General features: G+C 32.5%; 1 protein-coding gene across 2 annotated transcripts; it reads right to left on the bottom strand.

Annotated features, from left to right (window-relative positions):
• Positions 1-11,533: 11,533 nt before the first annotated feature.
• Positions 11,534-19,843, bottom strand: LOC134683923 (echotoxin-2-like). 2 transcript variants are annotated; one of them, XM_063543241.1, is made up of 4 exons: positions 19,675-19,843; positions 14,747-14,801; positions 13,208-13,449; positions 11,534-12,373 (listed from the first exon to the last, which is right to left on the bottom strand). In XM_063543241.1, the coding sequence occupies exons 2-4, from the start codon at positions 14,784-14,786 to the stop codon at positions 11,954-11,956; spliced, it is 702 nt and encodes a 233-aa protein (XP_063399311.1). In that variant the 5' UTR covers positions 14,787-14,801; positions 19,675-19,843; the 3' UTR covers positions 11,534-11,953. The 2 variants fall into 2 exon arrangements, with proteins under 2 accessions (XP_063399311.1, XP_063399312.1); XM_063543242.1 differs by lacking the exon at positions 14,747-14,801.
• Between the last annotated feature and the right edge of the window lie 1,804 nt (positions 19,844-21,647).

Genomic DNA, 21,647 nt, shown 5'->3' with positions numbered 1-21,647 from the left:
TTATATGGTCATATAAGTATGGAAATAAGCCAATTAAAAACTGGTGCTTCAGAATGATGACTAAGTTTAAAGAGTATAATCTTGAACCATATTGTAACTGTGATATATTGTTAACTAAAAATGTAATTCAGGATATAGAATGCTTAGCTATTGATTTATATAAAACTGAATGGCATAATAAGTTGGTTTCGAATGAATATGCCAAACTTCGTACTTATAAATTATTTAAAACAGAATTTAAGGTAGAAAATTACATTTGTAAAACTATTGCAGGGAAATATAGAAGTGCTTTTGCAAAATTTCGTTGTGGTGTTGCGCCCCTAAAAATTGAAACGGGCCGGTATCAGAACTTACCTATTAATGAACGAATATGTTTTAGTTGTAATGAAACCATAGAAGATGAGAAACATGTAATTTTGAAATGTCCACTATATGCAGATTTTCGTGCTGTGTTGTTTAGTCATGCTAATTCTTTTTGTCATGATTTTAATAGTATGTCAGATGATGATAAATTTGTATTTTTATTTAGTGATGAAAATGTTTATTTTTACACTGCCAAAATCTGCTATGATATTTTACTGAAAAGAAAATGTTTATTATATTCTTAAAATTTGTTTACTTTTAAACTGTTTTATGTTATTCTTAACATTTGTATACTTTTAATTTGTTTTATGTTTTATGTATGGAAATATATATATGTAAATGTATATACTTTTTTTTATAGTCTCTCATAACTCTTTTTAGAGTGGCTCTTGTTTTATATTGTAATATTTAAATTGTAATATTATGTAAATGTTTTAGAAGAGGTGAGACTCAAATAAAATATTGTCTTGTCTTGTCTTGTCTTCATATACAATCATCAGCTTTGACAATTAAACATACTACTATAATGTCAAGATCATATAACACTATTTTAATTAACTAAATAGATATATGTAACTCCATATTCTACAAATAACCATAGCATATATATCAACGGTAGATAACTCTATATTATATCAAATGTTCTTCACTGTCTTACATGAACACTATATATTATGCTATTTCAAGTATACATAAACTCACCAGTCTGTGGAACTAAGTTTAATAACTAACATCGACAGTCTACACAATACTAACAGTAACGATCTTCATACTTCTACAGTAATGGTAACAGAGGTTCACATCAAATATGGTTCTGTAAACAATGTATGACAATAATAAGTAATCTGACTTTAATATCTTAAAGGCATTATACAATTCATAATAAATTATACTAATTTTTATCTTTCATCTCGAATTCACAATTATAAATAAGTAATCTTATTCCAATACTAAAAACATTAAGTACAAGTACAAATGTACTGTTAATTACAACCAATGTCATTTCATCACTACATGACAAAAGGTCAAGGTCATTCATAAAAATAGATTAAATCTCTCTTCCTAACATTTATACTAAAATCTCGCAAATAAATCAGATTCAAACAACACTCAAAGCACACTCTTTCATAAGGCTGGGAATCTTACCAAAATGAATGTAATAAACATTCATTTTAAAGTTAAGGATCCAGTTCATCCAAGACACCTCAAAGAGTACAAAATGTAACTTACCATATAAAGTCATGATGTCCTGTTCCAGGATGAATTCGATCACTATACTAATCCATAGAACTTATGGAACTACTAATCAAACACAATATAAAGTCTATGAGCACAAAGTGCATCAAAACATACGAATAAATCAGGATCACAACAAAGACATCAATCCTCCATTACTGTTTTCAAAACTACCACCAAAAACTGGGGGCCAGGCTTAATAAACCAATCAGAATGCAAGAAAACCTATACACTCTAGTGAACAGTGAGTACTGATAGTAAAATCAATAATAGGTAAATGCTACAAGGTAAACAGTTATATTAAATGGATCAATGAATAATCAATAGGCAATCAATAGGCAATCAATAGAATAAAGGTAAACTAAGTAAACTACTCTGCAAATGAAAGAATATAATTAATGGTGTCTCGGACTAACCTATAAAACCTATAAAATATATAAATGATTAATATGATAAAAATCCACTCTACCACATATAGATATAGGAGGATGTGGTGTGAGTGCCAATGAAACAACTTTCAATCCAAATAATAATTTGAAAAAAAGTGAACCATTATAGGTCAATGTACTGCCTTCAAGACGGAGCCTTGGCTCACACCGAACAACAAGCTATAATCTAGACTAGCTTCTGATCACATAATCCTGTTTTTCAATCCACACAAATATTGCGCTGAAGTACGTTCATTATTCATTTATATTACATTTATATTCAAAATTCCATTATGAATAATGAAATAGAATTATATTTTGTGACTGTGACACTATATCCCGTAGTTCAGAATTCATATAAAAAGAAGATGTGGTATGATTGCCTATGAGACAACTTTCCACAAAAGACCAAAATGACACAGACATTTTAACAACTATAGCTAGGTCACCGTACGGCCTTCAACAATGAGCAAAGCCATACCTCATAGTCAGCTATAAAAGGACCCGATAAGACAATGTAAAACAATTCAAACGAGAAAACTAGCGGCCTTATTTATGTAAAACATGAATGAAAAACAAATATGTAACTAGTATATATTTGTTTAGGGGCCAGCTGAAGGACGCCTCCAGGTGCGGGAATTTCTCGCTACATTGAAGACCTGTTAGTGACCTTCTGCTGTTGTTTTTTTATTTGGTCGGGTTGTTGTCTCTTTGACACATTCCCCATTTCCATTCTCAATTTTATGTAACACGTACACATTTATTTACATTAATTTCCGGACCTATGGCCAGTCTAGCTATGAAAATACGGAGAGCCAAACAGAAAATAAGCCATAAAACATGAAAAAAATATTCTTCATGTTCTTATTAACCGTTGAATTGGTTAAATTAGTACTCAAAGTCAAGTGGTGTAATAAGGTTTTTTTAATTAGAGGCTGACTGGTCGCAGCAGTCCATTCCATTCTTCAAAATAATCTATGTCTTTATTTCGATATTGCAGTCCTTTGTTTCTCCTCTAATAGGCGAAGAGGAACACACTGACTTCATACCTTCTTTTTAAATAAGCTTTCGAATGAGGTATAAGGTATATCTGTAACAAGGCTTAAGGGCCGAAGAAGCCTATTTCATTATTCAAATACCCATTTTATTAATAACAATTGGCTATTTCTTGGTTTTCACACGTATTCTGGCGTTTAGGTCCTCCGTAACCCTTTTAATAGTTATTGCAGCACATATTGTTTATAACAATTGTGTTCTAGCTTTCATATGGTGTATAAAGTTTTCTTATTCTAGGGCATAACCGGTCACAGCAGTCCATTCTATTATTCAAAGTAAGCTATGTCTTGATAGTCACGCGTATTTCGATATTTAGGTCATTCGTTTATCCTCTAATGGGCGGTGCGGAACACACTAACTATATACCCTTTGCTCCTCTATTAATAAGCTTTCGAATAAAGTATAAGGTATAAGTGTAAATATGAGTTGAAGGGCCGCAGCAGTCCGTTCTATTATTCAAATTATCCATTTCATTATTCAAAATTGGCTATTTTCTAATTTTCACACGTATGCTGGCATTTAGGTCCTCCGTAACCCCTCTAATTGTTATTGCGGCACATATTGTTTATAACAATTGTGTTCCTCTATCACTAAGCTTTCATATGTTGTATAACGTCTTCTTAATTTAGGGCCTGACCGGTCGAAGCAGTCCATTGAATCTATTATTCTAAGTGAGCTATGTCTTAATAGTCACGTGTATTTCGATATTTAGGTCATTCGTTTCTCCTCTAATAATCCGGCGGCTACAGGCATATTTCAGAAGAATTGTGCACATCCTGCTTCAAGCATGAAATTTGACATAGACCTTCTTCATTATTACTCTTTTATTTCAGATGGGGAGGCATTTGAAAAAAAAGTGTCAATTCCGGTAAAATCCAAAATGGCGGACGTCATACTTAAATCTGCCCAGTATCAAAGGCTAGTGTGTTAAAATGTGTTGTTATCATGCCACTATCATAATATTTGGAACAAACCTTTGTTTTTCACTACTTTTGGATAAATTAAATAGATAAAATGTCTTAAGAAACCCCACTTCCGGTAAAAATCCAACATGGCGGACATTGTACTTAAATAAGCTTATTTTTTAGGGAGGGTAATTGAAAGGTCCAGTGAAAGTTATAAAAGACAACGTAAAGTATTTGAATTTTTATATATTTATGTTATTCAGGTCGTCCATACATTATTTAAACAAAAACAAATCTGTTAAAAAAAGTTAGGGAAACCCTCTAGTTTTTCCTCCGAAGGTTAAAAATTTCAAACAGTAAAACAATATTATTATATTTTGTTATTCACTTTTATATTGGCCCTCAATAATGACGACTTCAGTATGTATACTAAGAAAGGAGTAGGTCCGGTAAGAACTCATTTTATCCTCAAATTTCAGTTTCATCTGACGAAAGATTTTGACCAGTTTTTAAACACTTAAGTGTCTATTTCACTTGATTCAATAGACCACTTTCGAGTTCATCCGTCACCGGCAAAAACTCGTCAATTATGCACGCCTTTACGACGTAATTTACCAGATAGAGGGGGTCGCCTGTATTCCTGCACTATTTACGTTCATCAAGCGTCTTAGTGATCGTATTTGTGCAGGATAAACTAGAAATAATGGTTGCTCTGTAGGTACTTACTGACAATTCCCTAATGACAGCAGTGTTGATTGTCAATTTTGAGAAATCAATTTGCCGAAAAATTCGTATAATATAGAATAATAGTTTTCCAACCACTCGCTCAACATTGGAAGGGAAGTGACGACGCCCCTAAACGCACAAATGACGGTGATAAAAGCGCGTATAATTGACGAGTATTTTCCGGTGACGGATGAACTCGAAAGTGGTCTATTAGTTTATGTGAAAGATTTTAACTAATTTAGTCATTAAAAAAACGATCCGATTCAAGCTCAAATATGCCAAAAAACGTCACTTTTCAGATGGTTTTTGACAAAAATGAAAGTGGCCGCATTCGTGTTCATCCACAACCTTTATGTTATGTATTATCATAAAATACAACTTACATTTCAATATCAAGGATGGACACGAATGCGGCCACTTTCGTTTTACATGGAAACAGTCTAAAATTTAACTAAAATGATAAAATTTTGAAGATTTCAGTAATTTAGCATGACTTAATGGTGCTACAACCCGATATATGTGCATTGTATTGTAAAAAAACAGCCCATATTTATGTAGCAGAAGCATTTAACTGTCCAATGAATAACTAAAAGTTTACATTTTAACAATTTTGTAAAACGGTTATATTTTGGGGCCAAAAGGGGGTCTTACCGGACCTACTCCTTTATCCTGTTGAACTTACTTTAAATAAAGCTAATACTAACAATGACCACTTTCCTCGATTTTGATATCTATATTATTAACGGGAAGCTTAATACAAAAAACTATGATAAAAGAGAAGATTTTTCATTTCCTATCGTTGATTATCAATTTTTACCATTGTCACCAACTTATTTCAAACGGGATAGCACATCCTCATTTTTTTCAAATTTAGAAATGATCCATGATTTTTTTATTAGTTGTTAGTGGCTTTGAACTAGGCAGCTGTCAAATAACTGCGAGTACTCTCAGATCTGTTCATTGTGTCTTTTTGTGTCGGGATGTATAAGTACCGGACCACGTCCACTTGTATTTTTTGTTCATCTGATGAGTTAAGCCTTTTTCAACTGATTGTTATAGTTCATTCTTATGTTGTACTGTTATACCATTGTCCCAGGTTAGGGGGAGGGTTGGGATCCGGCTAACATGTTTAACTTCCGCCACATTATTTATATATGTGCCTGTCCCAAGTCAGGAGCCTGTAATTCAGTGGTTTCGTTTGTTTATGTGCTACATATTTGTTTTTCGTTCATTTTTTTTCATAAATTAGGCCGTTAGTTTTCTCGTTTGAGCTTATTTACATTGTCTTATCGGGGACTTTTATAGCTGACTATGCGGTATGGCCTTTGCTCATTGTTGAAGACCGAACGGTGACTTATAGCTGTTAATGTCTGTGTCATTTTAGTTTTCTTGTGGATATTTGTCTCATTGGCAATCATACCACATCTTCTTTTTTATATATATTGTACGATTCGCTCGTGTTTGTAACAACGTATAAGTTTTTAGCGAGAGAAATTTATGTATTACTGAAAAATTATTACACCAGGGTTTTCGATATCACAAACTAGTCAAAACATTAACTAAATTTTATCATCGGTACAAGGAAATAATTCGTAAATGTAACTCAACATGTAGATATCTTATACGTTCAGGTATTTGACATCCAATCTTTTATGGTAATATAGGGTTTTTGCATGAATATTGGGGAATATTGTCCCGAGTAGAATTTCGTAGAACAAATATTGCACGAGCTTACGAGCGACAATATTTCACAATATTCATGCAATAACCCTTTTATTGTATAGCAATATAATATTTGAAAGTAAAAATTGGTTTAAAATAAGATTTTGTCGTTGATGACGTCATGAATAATGAAGATTTATTGCACTAGTGCAATATTAGAATTAATTGCACGGTAACTTTTGGTTACGTTCTGTGGGAAATATTATATTGCTATACAATAATATTCTTTACAAAGCACAAAAATGTTAGTATTCACCTCAAAAGCTAACAAAACCTTTAAACAAACTTATTAAGAAGGGATATAGTTACGATACTGTTGTCAGGTCATTATTTTGGCTTAAATATTGATTCACTTCTAGGGTCTTTGCATCGGATTTAAACACATTTATTCTAAAACCATTTGTTGGCATGACATGAATTATGTTTTTCGTTTATGTTTCATAATGGTATAGTACTAAACCCCTAACAGGAAGAAATGTGCCTGATACTCATATGAAGAACACATAATCTTTCAATCAGTTCAATTGAGGTCTGGAGCTGGCATGTCAGTAACTGCTAGTAGTCTGTAAATATTTATGTAGTATTGTCATTTTATTTTTTATTTTGTTTCATATTCTGACATCGGACTCGGACATCTTAAACCGAATTTTAATGTGCGTATTGTTGTGCTTTTATTTTTCTACATTGGCTAGAGGTATAGGGGTAAGGTTGATATCTCAAAGACCTAGTATGCATATTTGTTTAGGGGGCCAGCTGAAGGACGCCTCCGGGTGCGGTAGTTTCTGGCTACATTAAATACCCATTGGTGGCCTCTGGCTGTTGTCTGATCTATGGTGGGTTTGTTGTCGCTTTGACGATTTTTTTAAAATCTAATAGCAACAAGTTTAATCATTATATTATTATCAAACATCACATAAAAATTGAGTATTTACAATAAGTAATTTGTAAGTTACTGTAAACAAGTTAGTCGAGTTGTTTTAACGAGTCAGTTAAGGCGTTAAAACAAGTTAGCTGTGTTGTTAGTTAAGTCGTTATAACAAGTAAGCTTGCTCGTTAAAACGACTTTAAAATAAAACTCCAAACAAATTAACACTAAACATGCTAGTTTACCTTAAAAATCAAATATCAGGAGCAGCAACCCCAAAACGCATTGTCTAATGTAACTGCAAAATCTCGGGCAGATAGATTATGACTTGATGACTATTTTTATCCCAGACTTAAATGCTTCCGTTTCAGAATTATAAGCTAAACTCTTCATTTTACCACAATGTTCTATTTTTAGACATGGCAGCCATCTTGATTTTTTGGACGGGGTCATGGGATACCTTTTTAAAACTACATACCCTAAGGATAATTGTGGCCATGTTTGCTTTAATTTTGCCATTGGTTTCAGGTTTTCTAAAAGATATCGACGACGACGGATGCAGTGATGAAAAAAGCTCATTTAACCCTCTGGTCCAGGTGAGCCAAAAAGGCAAAACGGACAAAAAGCAAAAGTGTCGGACAAAAAGCAAAATTATCAGACAAAAAGCAAAACGGACAAAAAGCAACGGACAAAAAGCAAAAGTGTCGGACAAAAAGCAAAATTATCGGACAAAAAGCAAAAGCGGACAAAAAGCAAATTGCGGACAAAAAGCATCGTATCACCCGTATATTAAAATTTAACATGCAGTCATAGACCATATACTCGACATCATACCGTCGTCAATTTGACAGACGCAATCACGCCTTGGCTATTGTTACGGCAAATCCTTTTTACAGATGGTATCGAATATGTTCCTTTTGTCGTAACTACAATCGTGACCCCTTTTCACGAATATGACCTATCGAATTGACTATTTGCCAGAATTCGAAGGGTGCCACATTTGGGAAAGGATCTATCTTCCCTTCTGGAGCACCTGAGATCACCCCAAGTTTTTTTTCGGGGTTTGTGCTGACTTAGTCGTTATTTGTTAATGTTGTGTTTTCTGTACTGTTATGCGTCTGTTTATTATTTTTTTAGCCATGGCGTTATCAGATTATTTTCAATCTATTATTTTGGCTGTCCTTCTAGTATCATTCGCTTTTATTTCATTTTTCAAGTGTTCCTTATTCATTTAATTATAGTCAGATTTTCAGGATTATGTTTTCGGATTTTTGTTTCCCTAACAATAAACATTCGTCTATAATTATTTAATTGAAACGACTAACCGACAAAAATTATTACGTTTCATTTTAATATATTTTGATACAAAATGTGTTCAGCAAGCACATAGGAATATCAATGGATTTTGCTTGTATACAGTCATGTAGTTCAACTTTAGTCACTTTGGTTACTCAAGTCAGTAGTTCGGTTAACGTATGTTGATTAATAATTTAATGATGTACTAAGGTGAGGTTTTTGAATAATTGTCAAATGTTCAGACTTCTCTGTGTTTTACATACGATACAAGGTAATAACACCTATTTGTCTTTTAACATGTTTAAAGTCATAAGAAACGAGTGACCGGTTCTTCCAATTCTTGAACCAATGCATACAAACATCATAAACTTAGTCTTCTGTGCTCGAGTTATACATTTTTTTCGTGTAAATTTCGTATAATTGTAATTTTTTTTTCAATCGGTCAGTGTTGTTGTGAAAATATGGCAGGTAAATAAAGTTCGTGTTTTGAAGCCGAAGTTTAACGATTGTCACCTGTTTGTCAACAATTGATGAAAAATAAACAAAAAGCATGGAAATTGAGCATGTGTTTAACATGTAAATTCAGATAATAGTTTATTTAAGAATTGAATGCTTCTTTTTGTAAATTTATTGGGGTGTAAAAGCCTTGACCGAAGTACATTTTGTATGAAGCGCGGAAGCGCTTCATACTAAAAATGTGCGCACGGTCAACGCTTATACAACCCTATAAAGTTACAAAAAGAAGCATTCAATACTTATAATTACATTTTTTAGCTAAGATCATGAAAACACGAATTTTATAAATTTTGTATATAATTCCACCTTATGTATTAATGCTGTATTTTGATTGGATGAGAGACATGGTATTTTTTACAAATTTCTATGTATTGAGATTTTCTTTTCTCTACCGGGGTATTTGTCATTAGGGAATTCCATGTGCCGGGGAATTTGCTAGCAAATGCCATGGCAGATGGGGAATACCCTAGCAAATACCATGGCAGACGGGGAATACCATGTCTAAAAATAACTCAATGAATTATTTCTATTCTAATATGACAAATTCATGGTCATTTTAAATATACGGTTCCAGATGAAATATTAATGATAAAAAGCATCATTATTGAATGACGTAAAAATTCCGCGAACCTGTGCTTTAAATGACGTCATAAATAAAATTCAACGGAAATGAATTATCAACTGGTCACATAAAACTTGAATCAACTTGTATTATGCCTCACTGAAACTGATGAACTAAGTGTAGTAGTCAGCCGAGAATCAGCAAATTATCACAAAAAGGTCAGCTAGTGAATGTACATAAAAAAATATGATTAGAAATGTTTATACGGTCAATGCAATTTGACAGTGCAAATAGCACAGCGGCAGTGTTTACAAAAATTATACATTCAAGTAGAACTTACATAATATACCTGATTATAATAAACTTACTGGGGTGGAACATTCGGTGGAATTAAACAATTATATCATGCTTACAAGGGGTATTTGCCAAAAATACCGGTTTCGAGGTAATCAAATTTCCCTCGCCTATCGGCTCAGGAAATTTGAACCTCTCAACCGGTATTTTTGGCAAATACCCCTTGTAAGCATGATATATTTGTATATTATTCACCTGTGCACTTTATTGTGGGACCACGTGCTATCATGAATGAAAAGTTGTATTGAGTGATGCAATTGCTTACGGAATAACAAGTGATGTGCCGTTAGCCAATCAAAATAAAGTATTATAATGAAACATATACATCTAATGTAATTATTTTAAGGACATCCATGCGTATTGTGGTCACCGGATTTTTACGAGATGGGTCACACTGAGGTCACCTACCATACGGAAAATATGTCGGGGGAATTGCTTGCTGGAAGGAAGCTATTCAAATAAAGTAAACTTCTTTTAAAAATGAATAAATTAAAGAATTTTCTTCAGAAAAAAGTATATGTACATAAGTTTTATAATGAAAACTATCCAAGGCATTGAGTTATAAAAATCATATGCATTATTTTTTTTGATTTGAGGTTTCTTATGACTTTAACATAAGACTTACATTGTAACAGCTCATTAAAGGTCATTTGAAAAAATTGAAGCAGTTTCTTGATTTTCTGTCTTTTGATTTGAGACCCAAATAATACCCATGCATTTATAAGGTAAAAGTCCGAGCCAGTCTTATCCTGCTATATTTCAGTCAACTTTCTCGAAAAGGAGCTCCATGATCTATCAATATTTTAGCATATTTTGATCGAAAACGTTGTTATTTTTGCAATAGTTGTAAGGATCACAAATTAACCTGAGTAGTTCAAAGTGTTTGACTCTTTTGCTCTCAGGGAAAATTCGACTAGCTGTTATCACTGTTAGATTTAATAACGATTGAGGTGCAAGTTGGAGTGTCAGATGTTTTCTGAGAAATTTATCAAATTATCTAATAATTAATTGTGCTTTTAAATTTGTAAATTGTCGTTTTTTTAAATATAGATGGCTTATCAAATTTTGCACAATGTCACTTTAATATCATTACAAGATATATTCGTTTCAGTATTAACTCAAGCGTAAGCATGTTTTTTTACCATTATTTTTATTCATTTAGGTAACACAGTACATTTTTTAAACTAACAAAATAATTACGTTTTTTTACCCTACTTCTTACACCGTTGTGTTATTCCGAGGCTGTAACATTTTATTGATGGAGGAAACCGAAGTGGCCAAAAAGAACAACAGACCTTCAGTAAAAAGAACCTGATTATCTTTTGGTCTGATTTGATGAGTGTAACTGTTACTTGTGGGACAGGCTTGTTGTACAATGATTCGACCTATTCATATCACTCGGTCACTGAGTCCCTCCCTTCCCCTACCCAAAACTATTGAACGGAGTAATAAATATAAATTAACTAATATCAGTTTATACTGAAAATGGTAAAATCAACACAAATTACTGTAAACCCAACTTTAATTTGACTCGGGACTGACACACAAACAGTTAAAATATAGTGCCCCTCTACTAAAGTAAACGATGTAAAGAAAACAAAACATTGTATATGATCAATTTAATTAATAAATTATTTTTACAGCAGATTGCATCGCATGTGTAGATAAAGATAATATATTATCTATATTGCTAGCTGAACCGTGAAGTCATTATTAAGTAAGATAAAATATCCTCATTTAAGGGTAAACTAGTCCGACAGATAATTTATCTTTTGTCTGTAAGACAATGCTACTTCGAAAGAGGGTAATATACCTTACCCAATAATGACTTTACGGTTTGGCTAGCTACATGTAGCAAGCAAACTGACTAATTATATAACCTTTACCTACACAATCAATGCAATCGGCTGTTAGCACTGATATGTTAACCTCTTTTTAGAAATTTAGCTAATCTTCGTTTGTCCTGTTTGTCCAGTTCATTTGTAATTGATGGCGCAAGGTCTTCGTCGTTAACAGGCATTATAATAATACGCGCTGTTGTCTTGTGACCAGTTCCCATGGTTCCAGTTATTTCAAATCTCTCATCAGCTATTTTAATTGTTGGTGTTTCATAGCGGTATTCCTCTCGCACAAAATTCAAACCTTGAATATTTCTTCCACTGTACATTTGATTGAACCAATTTTGATGAACGCCATAAAATGATTCCGTCAGTCCAATTCCTAACACATTTTTGCTCCACCAAAAACTGTACGGACAATGCCACATGACAACGGCACGACGATCATTTATCAACCATGACGCTACTCCGTAGGTTCCAGAAAACCATGACGACTTGTGAGCTATCTAAAATACATTAGAATATATGTGTTCAAGTAACCACAACGACTTGTTTGCCTTTTACAATACTATAGTACATTAAAATATATTTGTGTTCAAGTAAACCATGGGGACGTATGTGCTATGTACAATACGTAAATATACATGTTGAAGTAAACCATGACGACTTGTAGACTTTTTACAATAAATCAAAATATATGTTGAAGTAAAAATGTTAACCATGACGATTTCCGACTTACGTATAAAACAATAAAATATGTTTTTAAGTAAATCATTCCGGGCTTACTACAATATATATAAGACTATATATAAACAGTAGATGTGGTATGATTGCCAATGAGACAACTCTCCACAAGAGACAAAAATGACACCATACGGACTTCAACAATGGACAAAGCCAATACTACATAGTCAGTTAAAAAAACGAATTACAAATGTAAAATAATTCAAACGAGATGTGTTTCTTTTAACCATAACGACTTTAAATAGACGATTAAGAAATGAACTTCAACGTTATATTCAACATCGTTTTACATGCGTAATATGTATTTAAAATGACAAACTAAAATCTAATCCAGTGTTGCATTGCTAATGTCCATCAGTATATCATCCATCTATACACACGTACAGTGTATGTAATATGCGAAATGTCTAACTTGAAACTATTGGGAGTACATTGTGTTTAAAATAAATATTGACACAGCCCTCCCAGAGTGTACATTTGAGAGAAACGTACCCTAAACATGAGTCTATTTCGTTTATGTATCAAATGTACATGTATATTGTTTATACAAAATTCATACAATAGTTATGAAATTTGACAAAAAACTAAATACTTACAAACTTTTCTCTTGAACCTGGTCTAATCACTACTGGCGAAGACTGCAGACGCCCCATCCCTATAGTAGAATGGGGGTCTTCGAGAGTGAACCTTGTCCAATTTTCAACCTCGATGGCACAGACAACTTTATAGTCATTAGTACTTGACGACATACTAGCTCCAGATGAAATAACAGATCCAGCGACTGTAACAATTGCGCTTATAGTGGCTGGATCTAAGCCTATAGTGTGGGAAATTAACCCTATAAGAAAAACACACAATGTATAAGGCATAATGATAACCCTACATGGCCTTTTTAAATTTCCATTTGTGCTCTTCAGATATTTTAACATTTAAAACAATCACTATGAAGGACGATCGCTTTTCTTGTCTTTAGATTTCTGTAACAAATTCAAAATCCTCTTCTAGTTAACAGAAAAAAAATGCCGCTAAACCGTTCTTTTGTTCCTTATTTTATTTCAAATAGTTTTTTAAAGTATATCATATTTTTTTTAAAGTAAGAACACGTACTTCTACGGATGTTCGTTTCTCCTCTATTTTTAAAGTTTGTCGCATATTCGGAATCCTCTTGTTTTATCCATTTAGTTCACAGAAAACAAAATGCCCGCCAAGCCCTACGTTAGTTCATAATTCTATTTCAAATAGTTTTAAAAAAAATATGAAAAATTATAAAATACACGTACTTGTTATTTTTTTCATTTTTAGTTTTGTATCCAAAGGAATTTACTTTAAATAAATCAAATTAAAACGGTAATAACTGTCCTTTCCTAGATAAGATATATCGGTTTTACACGAGAAACTCCTGGCCACACTAAAACTTTACGACAAAAGGGACGATTTGCGTTTCCTGTTTTTAATTTACCCTTTTTGGATGCTGATGTTCCTTTAGCACCATCTTACGTTGTTTGTGTTTGCACAATTAGTTTTTGATTTTTACAAGTGTTATCGATGTATTACTGTTTAATTATTCAGTAAGGGATTTTTTTACCACAAATTACTTAAATTGAAAATTGGCTGGAAATATTTCTCTCTTTTTTCTTTAAGAGATTGATGAAATGGATTTTATTGGATTTTCAAATATGGCTTTTAATACTATATGCAATAAAATTATGAAAATAAAAGAAGGGATTAGCGGAGTTTTTTAAATTGCATTGCATGGATAGAATCAGAGAGGCAAAATTCAAAAACTAAAGAAAAGAACATCCTTTATTACATGTACAATATGTAGGTTATACGGACATATTGTTGTCCTGCTAGCTACAGTTTCGGCTAAAAAGATGTAAAAATCATCATCATTTGTTCATTCACAATTATACAGCAATGCTTAAAGTCGTATGAAACGAGTGACTGGTGATAAATAATGTTTATACATTGTTGAGTAGTACTACGTCTTATAAAGCATGCATATCAAATCGTTTTGGTGTACACTTTTGGAAATATAACGGTAGATTCTGAACCGGTGATTAAAAGAAAAAACGTGTTCTGTGAACGGAAAGGGTGTCGGTTTTTTGACATTTTTTTTTATATTAAATTTGTACCTGCTAGTACTACCAGCAACACTAAGCTCAGTTTAGCCATTACTGGAACTTCTTCCTGAAAAAAGAAATGAATAAACAATTTTTTTTAAATTTAGCAAGGCTATAGCCGAAATGTCAAAACAGTGCTCATGTAGTATAAGACCGATTTTCATCTCATTTTATTGCATTGTACTATAATACATTGTATTTTGACGATCGCCATTTTCCGTGAAACTGATCACGACGACGTCACGTGTTTCGCGACCGTGAAGTTCCCTTTCGTATTATCACAAATCTGCCTTGAAAATGCCTTGCTTTTCATACGCTCTACCCCTCTTCGAGAACATAATAGGGACCAACAACTCCAATTCGCCGTTTCTGAATCTAATGTGCTCTGGGTAATATTTTCAAAAATGTAAACCAGTCACTCGTTTCATACGACTTTAAGCATTGGTTTATGTTGTGATTTGTTGAAAACGTTCTAAACAATTGGAATTGAGCCAATGACGATACGTCATTTTAATTTTGGTGTACTAACAATGAGATTACCTATAGTCCTATAGATTCTGAAAAGGCGAATCGCAATAGCATGCAGGACTTTTTTCAAGTTGTTTACTGATTCTATAGCTGAATTTTTAGTTTTTTAATTTGCGAAGTTTATCGTCTTTCAAAATCCCAACCTCAGCTTTGGTCCAAAAATAACTTATCAAACCTAAAGATATTCATTTATTAGGTATAATTTTTATAATAAGTTATCAAATAAATTAAAGAAATACAAATTTATAGCAAACCAAATGAAACTTTTCCAAAGAGTTGTCTGCTCTTTACCAAGGTATTTAAAATTTTGCAAGTTTACCTGTCCCATTGAATCAATACAATAGCTATCGTTCTCTGTGTAGTTTATTCAGTTGGACATTTAAATTTCTTCTAGGAGAAATCTATCACTCATTGATTAATTTGCCTGACCAAAAAAATATCTTCTTTGTTGATTGAAATACATGTATAAACTCACATAACCTGCATGTGATACAGTATTTATTCAATATTAATAATATATATTCAATCTGTTCAATATAAGCACTGATTTAATTATAAAAAGTACTGCATGCATTTATGTTTCAAAGAATCTGCATGTTTTTCATGGTTTTTCAGTTATAAAGAATACATTAATGAAGACCTTTATTTAAACATTATCATTTTAAGTTTTAATTTGTGAACAGACTAAAAAAAAAGCAAATTTTAATAGGTAAAATGTTGAAATTTTATCAGAAATCAACTTTTAACTTTTTACAACAGTGTTTATATCAAACAAATTGAAAATGTGTTATTGATTGAATAAATACAACATCACATGCAGTTTTATAATTACTTATTTGTACATGTTTTTCCATCATTGACAGTTCAATTTTTTGTTCAGGTAAATTAATCAATGAGTGATAGATTTCTCTTGCAAGAAATTTAAAGGTCCCAGTGAATAAACTACACAGAGAACAATACCTGTTGTATTTGTTAGATGGGACAATAGAACTTACAACAGTTTAAATCGACAGGTAATTTGCAGGTGAATCTGTGGAAAACTAAGATAGGTTTCGCAATAACTAAAATTTAAATGATATACTCGAGTAGGGGTTTTTGACGCCATAAGCATGTCTCCATGGTTTTTAAATGTATTTGAAATAATTTAACCCATATTCTACAAAAGGACAAAAAAAAAATCGCACAAGTCAAGATGTTGTTTCGAGCATATTTCAGGGCAATTTCTATCTCAAGAAGATTAAATAATTACAATTCACACCGAGTATACGGAAGTCTGTAAAGAAATCCGAATATCAAGCAATTCATGAAAAGTTTGACCCATTTGGTAGGAAAATCTGGATCCGATTTCCACAGAGCATAATGGAACTACAATTAAACAATAAAATGGAAAGATGGGGGGGGGGGGTATGCCTATTTCGAAAAGAATACTCTGATCCACAATTTGATTGAAGAAAAAAAAATTGTAATCAAGCAGATAATAAAAATAAAATCTGAATCAAGATTTGCCCCACGATTCGTAAAAATGTTAAATATGATAGCGACGAATAACTACACCCCCCCCCCCCCCTTTTTTCACTTTTCGAAATTAAATGATAACAAATGAACAAATATGGCCAATGCCGTATTACCCCTAAAAAACTACTCTATGTAAAGACTTTACTGTGCAGTTTTTAAAGTTTTGATGCCTGGCATCCAATACAGTCGGAAACCAGGTTATAAATAGAACAAAAGAATCGATGCTCTTTGTTAGAGAAGGCGATAAAATAAATGTTTACTGTATTGTTAACTATAGTGACAATTTTTTTAAAAGTCAATAGAAACAAACAAAATTGCAATTTTTTTCTCAATTACGAGGTGTTTTTTTTAAAAAACACCATTGGCATAAGTTTTCAATTTATCTAGTTCATTCATTCATTCATATCTTTATTTCCTCTTTACAGAGATTACATGAATTATATAACCATGAACAATACATTAAAACATTAATAACAGGACATATAAATGATAAAGTTGTGAGCAATACGCAATATTTACATATAAATGAAAATGATCATAAACAGTTCAAGAGCAAAAGAGTTTATATCGCGTGCTGTCGATATTACATGTGCTAGCATTTTACTATATTGTTCAATTTACGATTGTATTTGGATGCAGATTGTTTTACATGGATGAAGCAAAGTCGCTTGAATGACTATAAGTCGGGATCACTAAGCATGGTTGAAGGGTTTTTTTCCTAGACAGATTGTATATAAGGAATCATCATCACATTCACTTAGTTCAACATAGAGGTCGAGACAAAAGTGTTCTATTATTAAGTCCATCCAAGTGCTGTGCATATTTGATGTTCACGTACAGCCAAAGCATTCATGTACGAAAACGTCAGTGAACGGACGGTCGCAAATTTCACAAAGTTTGAAAACATGATTTGGAGCGGTAGATATAAGTTTTTGGATAAACAATGCAGTGCGAATTACAGAGCTGTTCGCGGGGAATTTCCACACATGAGCTGCAGATACGGATTTATGAATATATTTAAACCTCTTAAAGTCATTGTCTGAATTAATGCGAATCAGCCAGTCATTATCATGTTTTGATTCAACTGCATTTCAACTATACGTTTCCATTGCAGCTTATCAGGAAAGTTGCCATCACTCATATAGGTTATAAGAAATTCATACAGATTGTATTTACATAAAATGTTTAATATGTCCGGAATAAATCCAATATGGTTTCGTCCATCTAACAGGCACGAAAAAAGTCTTTGTAGAAAGATTTGTTTTGTAAGACAAGAGTTTTACAAAGTTTTCCAAAGAAATATAGTTTACGTTTTTCAATGTCACAGATTATATTACGTAGTCCAACCATGCTTTCACACATATCTGATCTTGTTGACGTCTTAAACTTTTGTACGTGTTTTACAACAAAATGCTGAAGTCTATTCAGTAATGTGATATCTTGGTTCTTCAGGTCACACCAAACTTCACAGCCATATAAAAAAGTTGGAATTACTACTGACTTGTACAGTTTGACGAGAACTAAAGGATTCGTATTATCGCCTCTTAAATTGACAATTGCATAGTTAAGCAGAACAATTAGATATCAAGTCGACGACATGGGTATCTTTCAAGTTGGATTAAGGTTCATCATAAGGAATTGAAAAATATGGCCGTGTTTACACCTCAAAAATTACTATGAGTACAGACAAACTGGTACATTCAGGAAAGTTTTAAGGCATGGCAGGAACTAGATATATAAAAGTTATATGAAGTCTACGTTTCAGAAAATGAAAAACTTACCTGCATTTTGATGTGCATTTTTTTCCAGTCTGCAGAAGATAGCAAAATAAACAAACACCCGAGTTTCATTTGATACGGTCCACTCAGTTACACAGTTTAAACCTGTTAAATCACCTATTGTTTACAGGTGTGTATTGTCCATCTATTGTCCATTTAAATCAATACTACTCACAACATTGATTATATGAGGGGAGCTTCTCAATCGTTTTCACTACTTAGTTAATTTTTGCACCTTCTGCAGGAACGAAAAAAAATGGATAGCAAAATCTAGAAAAGTTAATAATTTTCTGAAACATAAAATGCATTTAAAATTTATATATCTAGTTCCTGCCATCCCTTAAAACTGTTGCAGGTGTATAGGTTAGTCTGTACTCAGAGTAAAATTTGGGGTGTAAATACGGCCATTTTAGCCAAAAGGTTATGATGAACCTTAAGAAAATGCACAACCTCCGATTTTTTTGAAAAAATTACCACGGACGGAAAACATATCAATCTATTAGTTCAGTAATTTTCGTGTCTGTCCTTCCATTATGTGACTGAAGAGAAAATTCCAAAAAATAGGTAACAATTGTATCGAAAAGAGAAGATCGAGTGCACCTTTTTACGTTAGGGTGTATTTGAGTTGAGAACTTTGTCTTGATATCGTATAAAGTAAGAATATTTCATACATCGTCTCGCTTCAGATTCTAACATTTTTATATATTAAAGCTACAGGTTGACTTTATAACACAAAAAATACTAAAAGATGAATTATATGGGTCAAGTGAAATACCTATCTAATGAGTCACAAAAACAGAGGTGTGTTAGAATAGCTATTTTTTACTGAAAGTACTTGACGACAGTCTTACAGGTTGGATGATGAAAATGCATTTCTTCGAAAAATTATATTTTTTAATGTGTGATAAATAGGGTTTATAGATATGAAACAAAACAAGTGCGAATACATGAAAAATAAAGATCAACCTAAAGACAAGTACAATCACTGTACGTTTTGACTGGTTACTTTCAATTTGCGAATAAAAAGACCCCCTCTCCTTCTTTTAAAAATGAACCATATGGGAAGGCTTAATATGATTGAATTTAGTATCCTTTATTTATTAATCTAGACTTTCTTACCTGTATGTTCTTCTAAGTCCGTTGTCCTGGAAAACAACTTGAGATAAGTGTATCAATTAGTAACACACTAGCTCAATCAGCAATCCTCGGGGTAATCTACTACTCAGCCGAGTTGTAACGAACGACACTACCTTTTGCAAGAATGCTTCGCACGGATAGAGATATAATATATTAGATATCTGATTACGTTAGGCCAAACGAAATAATATTATGTGTTTCAGCTAACGTGCTGGAAAAGGGTAGGTAGGAGGATATATATTTTATTGTTTTGCCAATACTGTGTTAACTGGCTATTTCTAGACGATGGCAATCAATCTGACTTTAACAGTGCTGGTGAAAAATGGCAAACAAATGTGTAAAGGGTAGATAGGATTAGCGGAAACACATTTTTTTAATTGGTCTTACTAGTTTGCTCACAAGTTTTGATTTATTGAAATTCAAATTAAAAAAAAAAAAACTTTTTAGATTATAAAAAAGACTAATTATTATTTTTTTAATAGTTTTCATTATTTTTTGTCGATTCATCTTTTGCTATTATTTGATATATTATCTACTTTTGTTTGGTTTAGGGCTTTTATTTATGTAATTGTTCGATTGTTTGTTTGTTTGTTTTTTCCAACTTCCGGGGTTTGAGATTCTTAATTTTTACCTGATTATATCATTCAAAGTTAAAAAAATGTTGAAATTCTTTAGTTCACTTCTGTTTTGGGATATATCATTTTTCTACTGAGAAAAAAAAAGTCCGAATCTATAACATTTTTTTTTCTCTCGATCACACGGCGTTCCAATTTTACCCAATATATATTATTCAATTTATTTCATTTGACTGGGCGGAGTTTAACCAGTTCGCTCATAATAAACCAATCCATCTACAGATAGGTATTTTAGAATAAACTCATCAATGAAGTGTCCAGTCATTCTTTTGTAAATTCCTTTAATGACACTGATAGGTGATTAGAAATCAGTTATAGTTATAACGGCAATCATCCTTATCACACACATCTTCAAATAGACTGTCCTTATGCAAATTAAAACGTAAGCTCCGCCCGATCAGTTGAAATGACATTGGTAATATGTAATACAAAAAAATATGTAGCTACACACTCTTTTTTTTTGGGGGGGGGGGGGGGGGGGGGGGGGGTGGTCAAAACCAAGAAACAAGAATGTTAGAAAGTAAAAATTGCATTATACATTTTGTACAGGTGTTTCCCCAAGTTTGTTTTTATTAACAATTAACCTATTATAGTAAATTAAAATGATACAATACATCTTCCAAATCCGCGGATGGCTCAGAATCCCAAGGATCAAATAAACGCAAAATACACACAGTGGGTTTGTAAATTCAGGTTCCATTTCCACGAAGCAATATCAGCCGTGTGAATCGGATATACACGTATAAAACCAAGGATCTGCATTTTCGTGTAATTACTTCTCGGGTTTCGGATCGAGAAACCCTTTTTGGATAAGAAATCTTCAACTGAAAAACAGTTTGTGTGATCTCTATAATAATGGCCGTATTTATGCTTGTTGCAAGGCTAAATTCATGTTTCAATCCAGAATAAATACCCTCATTTTCGAGAAGCATTCAAAGCTTCACGCCCTTTATCCGGTCCTGAACATGTTTGTAATATTTGCCACTGAGCGTTAAATTAAGAACAATCAACCAATCATTTTAAAACATTCACAACTTGATTTCCAATTGCTATTTCTGTTTTTTTTTCCATTTTACACAACCTACCAATTAATATCATGTATAGATATAGATACATGTACAAATGTATATGTTTCTCGCCCTGAATGTACACGACATATTTGCCACTGGACATTGATCAGTCGTTTCTAATAGAAATGATTGTTAGGGCTAACTTGCACCTTTATTGATAATTTACCAATAACGAGTTTTGAAATTACACAGGTACATGTATAATTTCAAATTGGAAATTTATGAACAAGGAATTTGGAAAAAAACAAAA

Source organism: Mytilus trossulus, chromosome 9 (genome assembly GCF_036588685.1).
Source record: "Mytilus trossulus isolate FHL-02 chromosome 9, PNRI_Mtr1.1.1.hap1, whole genome shotgun sequence".
In the NCBI taxonomy this organism is placed as follows: Eukaryota; Metazoa; Mollusca; class Bivalvia; order Mytilida; family Mytilidae; genus Mytilus; species Mytilus trossulus.
The sequence above is the reverse complement of the archived record's forward strand: the minus strand, read 5'-3'. Positions and strand labels throughout refer to the sequence as shown.

What these genes read in the sequence shown, in the direction of transcription:
- LOC134683923 (XM_063543241.1), bottom strand. Translation starts at nt 14,786, where the DNA reads ATGGCTAAACTGAGCTTAGTGTTGCTGGTAGTACTAGCAG. An exon ending in GTTGCTGGTAGTACTAGCAG is followed by an intron (nt 13,450 to 14,746) that starts GTACAAATTTAA and finishes TTTTTCTTATAG; the next exon opens with GGTTAATTTCCCACACTATA. An exon ending in CAGGTTCAAGAGAAAAGTTT is followed by an intron (nt 12,374 to 13,207) that starts GTAAGTATTTAG and finishes AATGTATTTTAG; the next exon opens with ATAGCTCACAAGTCGTCATG.